The 10,627-nt window shown below is 35.3% G+C and overlaps 1 protein-coding gene across 1 annotated transcript in view; it reads right to left on the reverse strand.

The window, feature by feature from the left end:
- CCDC7 (coiled-coil domain containing 7) overlaps positions 1 to 10,627 on the reverse strand; it is a 135,611-nt gene that overhangs the window by 31,233 nt on the left and 93,751 nt on the right. Inside the window, 2 exon segments of the mRNA XM_012654840.1 lie at positions 518 to 583; positions 6,304 to 6,355. Coding sequence (XP_012510294.1) covers positions 518 to 583; positions 6,304 to 6,355 — 118 coding nt within the window.

Here is a 10,627-nt window from a genome sequence, read left to right on the forward strand (position 1 = left end):
TTTTTTTCTATATATTTTTAGTTGTCCAATTAATTTCTTTCTATTTTTAGTAGAGACGGGGTCTCGCTCTTGCTCAGGCTGGTTTCGAACTCCTGACCTCAAACAATCCGCCCGCCTCAGCCTCCCAGAGAGCTAGGATTACAGGCGTGAGCCACCGCGCCCGGCCCCAACCACCTTTTTTAACTACATCACTAATAACTTTATTACCTTGCATTTTTCAGAAAAACAATTATTAAAAGCAGTATTCTACTTTTAAGTATATTGTCTATCAGTTTGAAATAGATTGTCTTTGATTAAGAAAGTTTACTTTTCTTTATAGATTATTGTTTTGATACAAATGAATATTAAATTTTATTAATATATCCCTACTGCATAAAATGAATATATTTTAACGCTGGCAAAATAGTACAATACATAGACTGCTTAGTTTACAAAGTCAAAATTACTCAATTAAAAATTTCTTTATGAATATTTTCTTCACTTACTAACAATTTTCAAGGAACATGACATCCTTTACCTGTAAAGCCTGTTTCAGTTGTTCCTTTAGGACTTTGTTTTCAATTTCCAGAGCACATGCTACTTTCTATGAAGTTATAAGGAGAAAAAGTATTCACTTTGTTATTTTAAACTTTAATTTATATTTACAATTATCAATTTTCTAAAATCTATATACAGCCAAGATGATTTCAGCATACACTGCACATTTCTCACACATAATAGTGGATAATACCTGAAGCTTCCTATTGATTTTCTACAGGCAAATTGAGCATGAACCTGGCAAATTATAAGTGCAGTAAATTAAACATTTCATTTCTCCTTTTCTCTAGGCCTGAAATATTTAAATAGAAACATATCAAATCTAACTAAAAGAAGAATCCCTACCCTTAACATAAAATAAACATATTTCTGGCTTTGTGAGAATTAGTAGATTCAATTACACATGAAGTCTCAGGAATTCTCCATTAGATAGAAGACAGTTTGAGGACCATATTTAAAGTCCCGGTTTTGCTTCTATTACTAATATGGCATAGCAAGTTCGTACTGGACAAATGCTGCCATATATATATAACAATCATAAACCCTGGACAGAATACAAATAACAACACTGGAGAGCAGTGAAAGAATCAAGAGTAGGTAGATTCTTGATGGAAAGTGACACTTGGAAGAAGGAAAGTGGTCTAGGTAAGATTCTCATTTTCATGGCTCTTACTTTGAAGGCAAGCCCTATCTGAGCCCTGCAGAGAGCCTAACAGCTGAGAGAAGACTACCAAAGGACAGAGTACCGGACAACCATAGCCACTGGAAAGATTAGGGGTAGGTCGTACAAAGAAAAGAGCCATAGATAAGTGATCCCAAATTCTTTATAAAACTCTATCCAAATCTCCCCAACTCCTGAACCACATATGCATAGAGGAGACTGTACGCAGCCTAGCAAAAGCTAAAAGAAATTGGTATTAACTAATCAACACATAAATGCACATATCAGAACAACATCTATTGGATGCTGGGGAAGGGGAAGGGCGGCGGGAGGAGGGGGGAGGAGGGAGGAGGGGACGGGTATTTGTATACACAAGGAGTGCAATGTGCACTACCCGAAGGATGGACATATTTGAAACACGGACTTGAGGGGGAGGAACCAAGGGCAACACACGTAACCTAAACATCTGTACCCCCGTAATATGCTGAAATAAAAAAAAAAAAGCTAAAAGAACTGAAATGCAATTAGAGCTCCTACCTAAATACATAATTTGCATTTTGCATTCAATAATGTTAATTATATATTAAATATTAAAAAATAGTACAGTTATATCATAAGAATATAACAGAATCCAGAGTTTCAACAATATGCTTTTCAAAATATCCAGGATACAATTTAGAAATAATTGAAATTTGAAGAAACAGAAAAATGAGGCTTATTTTGAAAATAAGACAATCAACAAAACAATCCAGATCTTAAAGTTAGCATACAAGACTTTTAAAGCATTCACTATAAAAATGCCCACTATAAAGGAAAATATGCACATAATGAATGAAATGATAGAAATCTTAGTAGATAAATATAAACTATAAAAATTACAATATCTGAATTTTAAATTTTAATGTATGGGTATAGGAACACATTGGATATGAAAAATCAAACCATTTGAAAAGACATCAATAGAAAATATCCAATCTAAATACAAAGAACAAAGATGTCAAGAAATTAACATATACCAAGGCATATATGCAGGATAATATCAAATATGTAACATGTAATTGCAGTCCCATAAGGAAAAGAGAGAGAGGAAGTGATACAAAAAGTATTTCAAAAATAATAGTTAAAAATGTCCCAACCTTGGTGAAAATTACATGCTCAAGATGCTCGGCCCACCCCAAGTTGATGTTTAGAAATGAGATCATGTCTAAGTTAAACTGTTAAAAATCAAGTAAAAGGAGAAAAACAAAGAAAAATGACATGTTACACACGGCAAAAGGATGACCTGAATGACGACTTCTCATCAGAAAGCAATGAAAGACAAACAAAAATATAAAAACATCTTTAAAGTACAGAGCAAACGCTCCTTTTCTGAAAGTTTTTTAAGAAACAAAAGAAAGCTTTAAATGTACATTTTACTCTCGTTGAAATTTGAGAGGACGTAGCATCTACGAAAAACAGAAGGCAATAATAATGGGAACAAAAATAAACCTTCTAACCACCACTCAAGAGATCTCAATACATGACCAATGAGGTGGCTGAGAAAACCTGCATGCATACACAGACACCTGAACAGACCATCTGACAGGCCTAACTAACTTCAGAGAGGAAGATAAACAATCCAAAGAGGTGTCCCCTACTAAAGCAGAACTAGAGACAGACAGATAATAATTCGAAAGAAAACATTAAAACTCTGATGGATTCTCTGATAGATGCAATTAGAGCTCCAAATTAGGGTCTCCTGAGATTTTTGAAGAAAGTGAACATGATTTTTTAATTTAAAAATTCAGGACGAAGAGAAAAGGAGAAAGGCTACTTCTGAGAATAGATTTAGTAATCTCATAAAGTAAATGAAAGAAATATCTTATAGCACAGAACAAACATACAAATAGAAGCCAGGAGAGAAAAGACAGAAGACTTAAAGAATCAATCTGGAAATCATAATATTCAAATACAAGTTCCAGAGGGATAAAAGGAAGAAGAAAGTTAAATGTCAGTGAAATAAATAAGAACATAAAACTTCCTTGAGATAAATAAAAAATTTGAAATCTGGTAAAATTTCTAAATTTCAATGAGAAATGAGAGCAAGAAGTAAGAAGACTAGGTCCCAAGTAAATCAAACTACTATGCCTGCTGTAACCATCTACTCAAACTTTACATGAGATAAAAATAATACTCTCTATCTTAAGCCATTGAATTATTAATATATGAGGTCACTTTATATAGCAGCTTAAACTATATTCTAACAAAGGTATTAATAATAAAAATAACACTAGACTTAATTCAATTTTATACAGAGGGAGGGAGAGAAAGAGAATATACACCCCACTGTGGTAAACTACAAATGGCCATAAATTCTTTGCAGTAGCTCCCATTAAGAGGTAGAGTCTACTGCCCCACTCCCTGAAACTCAGCTGGCCTGTGACTTCTTTGGTCCACCATGTGAGATGTGTGCTTAGGCCTCAAAAGAACTTTCAACTTTGTTTTGCTCTCTTGCTACTGGGAGCCCTTCTATAAACTACCCAGGGCTACCCTCCTGGAGGATAAGAAGCTATCCTAGATGTTCCAGCGGGAATGTCAGACATATGAGTGAAACTATCTTACATCAAATAAAGCTGAGCCTGTTCAGAGAGAAAACATACCCAGCCACTAAGAGAAATAATGAATCTACCATTTTAACTCACTAAGTTTGGAGTAATTTGCTATTTAGGAAAAGCTAACTGGTATACCTAGCAATAAAAAATGTGCATTACTTTATGTCCTTAGAACATTTACAAAAATTGAAAACTGGATTATTTCCAAAAATGGCTGCCAACAATTCCTTCCTCCCCTAAATGTATTAACATATGCCTCACTGCCGTAGAATTTTCAGAATGGCAAACAAACATTGGCTTCAACTTAAAATCACCAGCTATGTTAGCCTATAACGAGAGTCAGCCAGCCTGTCCTTTGAAACTTTGAAGCCAGGCATTGACTTCCCCTCTGTAGCTACGTAAGTCCTAGATGGCATCTTCTTCCAGTAGAAGGCTGCCATCTACAATGAAAATCAGTTGTTTGGTGTAGCCACTTTCATAAGTTATCTCAGCTTGAGAACTTCTGGATAATTTGTTTGTTGCAGCTTATATATCATCACTTGCTACTTCACCTTGTACTTTAATGTTATAAAGATGGCTTCTTTCCTTCAACTTCATAAACCAACTTCTGCTTGCTTCGAACTCTTCTTCTGCAGCTTCCTCACCTCTTTCAGTCTTCTTACAATTGAAGAGAGTTAGGGGCTTGCTTTGGATTAGGCTTTGGCTTAAGGGAATGTTTTAGCTGATTTGATCTTCTATCCAGACCATAAAACTTCCTCCATTTATCAGCAATATGGCTGTTTTGCTTTCTTATCACTCATATGTTCACTGGAGTAGCACTTTCAATTTCCTTCAAGAACTTCTCCTTTGCATTCACAACTTGGCTAACTCTGGCACAGAGGCCTGGCTTTCAGCCTATTTCGGCTTTTAACATGCCTTCCTCCCTAAGGTTAATTATTTCTAGCTTTTGATTTAAAGTGAGAGACATGCAATTCTTCCTTTCACTTGAACACTTGGAGGCCATTGTATGGTTATTTTTTGGCCTAATTTTAGTATTTTGTTTCTCAAGGAATAGGGAGGTTTATTCTCCTCAAGAAGAAGAGAGAAACGGGGGGGGGAATGTCAGGTCAGTGGAACAGTCAGAACATACACACTTATCAATTACATGTGCTATCTTATATGGGTGTGGTTCGTGACACCAAAAAACAATTACAATGGTAACATTAAATATCATTGATCACAAATCACTAAAACAGATATAATAATAATGAAAAACTTTGAAATATTGCATGAGTTACCAAAATGTGACACAGAGACATTAAGTGAGCACATACTGTTGGAAAAATGGCACCAATAGACCTGCTTGATACAGGATTGCCACAAACTTTTAATTTACAAAACATACAATATCTGCAAAGCACAATAAAGTGAAGTGCAATAAAACAAAGTGTGCCTGTATTCATCATTTTAATTTGAAAGGATCAATATTTTGATAAAATCAAATCTTCCCATTTGGTTATCAGTACAATTTAGATTACAAGAAATATGATTTACTACTCCATTTTAATAAATTCATGCAAACTATAATAATTTATCACTCAGTTAAACTATTTTAAAAACTTTCTAATTGTTCCCCCTGGCTGCAAAATCCAATCTCTCCTCCAAAATTCGTCTTTCCAGCCGGGCGCGGTGGCTCACGCCTGTAATCCTAGCTCTCTGGGAGGCCGAGGCGGGTGGATCGCTCAAGGTCAGGAGTTCAAGACCAGCCTGAGCAAGAGTGAGACCCCGTCTCTACCAAAAAAAATAGAAAGAAATGATCTGGACAACTAAAAAAATATATAGAGAGAAAAAATTAGCCGGGCATGGTGGCGCATGCCTATAGTCCCAGCTACTTGGGAGGCTGAGGCAGAAGGATCGCTTGAGCCCAGGAGTGTGAGGTTGCTGTGAGCTAGGCTGACGCCACGGCACTCACTCTAGCTAGGGCAACAGAGTGAGACTCTGTCTCAAAAAAAAAAAAAAAAAATTCGTCTTTCCTATAGCTGGCAGAATAATCTCAAGAAAAAATGCCAAATGAATCATTCTTAATATTCCTCAATAAGTCCTCATTCCCTACTCAATAAAATCCAAACTACTGATGTCATCTATACATAGTCCCTATCAGGTTTCTGACTACTATTTTCTTTAATCCAAAACTCCTGTCATACTCAAGCATTTGAAGTTCCCTAAACAGCTCTTGTTCCCTCAAGTCTTTGTCTTTCCACGTATTATTACTCCTACATAGAAATCCCTCCTGTTTTCTAACTTCACATTCTTAGCTACTACACCATAGTTCTCCTTTTATATGTGCATTATGTTGCAATTAGTTGGGGACATTATGCCTCTAGTATATGCTAACAATATATTTCAGTTTCGAAATTCTTTAGAAGCCTTAAATTCAGAAAAAAACAAATTCAATATTTTCTTATCAATTATATGCTTCAAATATTATATTATATTATATTATATGCAACCAACTTACTCAGTTTATTCAAGTACATGTAGAATGTAATTACAATTACTGTTTATATTTGCATTCAGGACTTCACACCTGGGAGTGGTAATAAACAATTTAAATAGAAAAACAAAGAGTTCTTAGCGCTGTGCACATAAAAAATTAAGAAGATTCTGTAATTTTAGAAAGATGATGATCCTTGAAAAGAAACAGCAAATGGGGAAATCACACTGAATTTATACTTAGTCATTCTACCCCACCTAAAAAAAGAGAGGGTCCTTGGGCTATCCACTCCAACCAGAGTGTATCTGATAACTCTGTAAACCTGGTCAATTTATTTAATATCTCTGAGTTTCCTCCTCTAAAAATTAATTAATAATAATTACATCTAGGGTACAAAAATATGATATGCATTATTTAACTCACAGAATATTCAAATATGTATAAATTTTTTCATTTTCTAAAATTTTGAGCTATCATGAATGTATTTGTCCTTCTTTCTTATCTCTGTATGATTATGCTGCAAATCTCTCACTTAGTAGATACTGGACTAGAGAGTAAATTTGCTATTTTTTTAACAAATAATCTGAAAAACAAAAGTTAATAGGATAACAAAATATTTTATATCCTTTTCTCTAAGCATAATTTTTGTTAGTATAACTATGGCTACTGACTACTAGTCCATACAGCATCTTTGATGAATGAGAAAAAGGACCCCTTCTTCCACGCATACACAGTCTATGCCAGAGTGCATCACTGGCAAATAAAGCATAGGCTTAATTTCGACATTCACTCTCCCTTAGTCCATCATCCTTTCTTTTTTAAATTTCAGAATATTATCGGGGTACAAATGCTTTGATCATATAAATTGCCTTTGCACCACCTGCATCAAAGCTACAAGTGTGCCCATCCCCCAGACAGTGCGCAATGCACCCAGTAGGTGTGAATTAATGCATCCCCTCCTCCCACCCCCATCTGCCCAATCCCCAATGAATGCTACTTCCACATGTGTACATAAGTGTTGATCAATTAGTATCAATGTAATGGTGAGTACATGTGGTGTTTTTTTTTTCCATTCTTGTGATTCTTCACTTACAAAAATAAGCTCTAGCTCCATCCAGGATAATACAAGAGGTGCTAGATCACCATTTTATTTTATGGCTGAGTAGTACTCTATGGTATGCATAAACCACATTTTATTAATCCACTCATGTATTGATGGGTATTGGGTTCTTTCCACAACTTGGCAATTATGAATAGTGCTACTATAAACATTCGAGTGCAGATGTCTTTTTTAGAGAATGTCTTTTTCCCCTTTGGGTAAATATGCAGTAGTGGAATTGCTCGATCAAATGGTAGGTCTACTTTCAATTCTTTAAGGTATCTCCATATTGCTTTCCATAGAGGTTGTACTAGTTTGTAGTCCCACCAGCAGTGCGTAAGTGTTCCTGTCTATCTGCATCCACAACATTTGTCATTTTGGGATTTGTGATAAAAGCCATTCTCACTGGAGTTAAGTGATATGTCACTGTGGTTTTGATTTGCATTTCCCTGATGATTAGAGATGTTGAGCATTTTTTAACGTTTGTTAGCCATCAGTCTATCTTCTTTTGAAAGTTTCTGTTCATGTCCTTGCCCACTTTTTAATGGGTTTGTTTGATTTTTTCTTGCTTATTTTCCTGAGTTCTTTATAGATTCTAGTTATCAGCCCTTTATTGGATATAGCCAGAGCAATCAGACAAGAGAAGGAAATCAAGGGCATCCAAATGGGTGCAGAAGAGGTTAAACTATCACTCTTTGCTAACGATATGATCTTATATCTGGAAAACCCCAAAGAATCTGCCAAGGGACTATTAGAATTGATAAATAAATTCAGCACAGGTTACAAAATCAATGTTCACAAATCAGTAGCATTCATATATGCCAACAACAGTCAAACTGAGAACCAAATCAAAGACTCAATACCTTTCACAATAGCAACAAAGAAAATTAAATACCTAGTAATATATGTAGCCAAGGAGGTGAAAGACTTCTACAGGGAGAACTACGAAACACCAAGGAAGGAAATAGCAGAGGACATAAACAGATGGAAAACCATACTACCATGCTCATGGACCAGTAGAAGCAGTACTGTTAAAATGTCTATCCTACCCAAAGTGATCTACAGATTCAATGCAATCCCAATTAAAATACCAACGTCATTTTTCATAGATCTGGAAAAAATAATTCTATGCCTCGTATGAAACCAGAGAAGACCCAGTATAGGCAAAGCGACCTTAAGCAAAAAGAATAAATTGGGAGGCATCAATTTACCAGACTTCAAGCTATACTACAAGCCTATAGTAACCAAAGCAGCATGGTACTGGCACAAGAACAGAGACACAGACCAATGGAGCAGAAGAGAGAATCCAGATAGAAAACCATCCCTATATCACCATCTGACCTTTGACAAAGCAGACAAAACATACGCTGGGGGAAAGAATCCCTGTTCAATAAACGGTGCTGGGAAAAGTGGATTGCCACATGTAGAAGACTGAAACAGGATCCACACCTCTCACCTCTCACCTCTCACAAAAATTAAGTCATGATGGATAACAGACTTATACCTAAGGTATGAAACCATAAGAATTCTAGAAGAAAATGTTGGAAAAACTCTTATAGACATCGGCCTAGGTGAAGAATTTATGAAGAAGACCCCAAAAGCAATCACAGAAACACAAAAATAAATAAATGGGACCTGATCAAATTAAAAAGCTTCTGCATATCCAAGGAAACAATCATCAGAGTGAATAGACAACTTATGGAATGGGAGAAAATATTTGCATGCTATACCAGTATCCTTGCTCAAGGTATAATTTCTACAACATGAGGACAGCCTTAAGTCCAAATGGATTTGTATCTACATATCCTTTAAATAAACATTAGAATAATTACTGAGATAATGCTCCCCTAAATAAGAGGTTAACAACTAGTAGTTCATTTAAAAACTAAAATACAGTTTTTGTGTGACTTAAACATTTTATAAGCATTATAATTATTTGAATAAATGTATAATAATATAATCTATTATTCATGTTTACATAAGGAAACAAAACTGAATAATCTTTCATTATTATTGAAAATGCTGAGCAGGATTCAGAAAGCCATTTTTGCAGTTCAAATTTCACCACTAATTTGTTCTCTAACCATAAGCAAGTCACTTTTTATCATCTACTGATCTCTGTAAAATGGGCTAGATCCATGCAGCTCATAATAGAGTGCTGGGGGAAGGAAATGAATTCCTCTAAAATTATCATTAAATCCACTGACATTCTCTCCAGAAAAATTATACCTATACAGAAAATGTTGACTTTAAATTCATAAAAAATAATTTCATAGGACATTAGCTTAAATACTTCTAATATTAACAATATAATAGGATTATAATAAATTTTTTAAAATATACAAAATGCCATTCTATCTAAAATAAGCTTGTAAGCATGGAGGCAAAATTCTAAGACAGTCCCATGATCTTCCCCCTGGGGTTATGCTCCATGTAATAAAATAATACACTTCTTTTGATTGTGGGTAGGATCTGTGACTTTCTTTTAACCAAGATAATATGGCTAAGCGGTAGGATGCCACTCCTTTTATTAGGTTACACGCTATAGCAAGGATGACAGGATGTCACTCCCATGAGCAAGTTACATTATAGACTCTGTCTTAGCAGACAAGAGAGACTCTCAGCTGGCCTAAAAGAAAAGGCAAGCTGCTATGATGTGCACTGTCTATGGAAAAGGTCACGTGACGGGAAACTGCAGACTGCCCCGAGAAGTTGAGTGCCTCAGCAACAACTGCAAGGAATTGAAGTTTGTCATATCCACTTAAGTTTGGAAGAGGACTCCCAAGTTACAAAATGGCATAGAGCCCAGCCAACACCTTGATTACAGTCTGCTGAGACCCTAAGCATAGGGCACCACTAAATCATGCTCAGACTCCTAACCACCGAACCTGTGAGATAATATAAATTGCTTAAGCTGCTAAATTTCTGGTACCTTGTTATGCAACAGTAGAAAACTAATACTATAAAGTTGTACATTTTATATTCAGCATCTCAAGTATCACTCTTATTTTTTCCAAAAGTTATGTTACCTAGTTCTTGAGTCATTCAGATGTGTACATACTCGTAGGACAGAATTCCAGCCATTGACTGAAATGGATGGTATGATGCTATGATGGGTGTTAAGAAATCAACTTGTAGCAAAAGAGAAAAAAAGTATTATGAAGCCAAAATGAAACGACAGGTTACTTGTATTCCTTTTATTGGATCACATAAAACAGAGTGGGCTATATAGTTTACAATTTCTGAAGAAATTTTTATTCGTTTCT

The sequence above is a fragment of the Propithecus coquereli genome, unplaced genomic scaffold (genome assembly GCF_000956105.1).
Source record: "Propithecus coquereli isolate 6110/MARCELLA unplaced genomic scaffold, Pcoq_1.0 Scaffold45, whole genome shotgun sequence".
Classification (NCBI taxonomy): domain Eukaryota; kingdom Metazoa; phylum Chordata; class Mammalia; order Primates; family Indriidae; genus Propithecus; species Propithecus coquereli.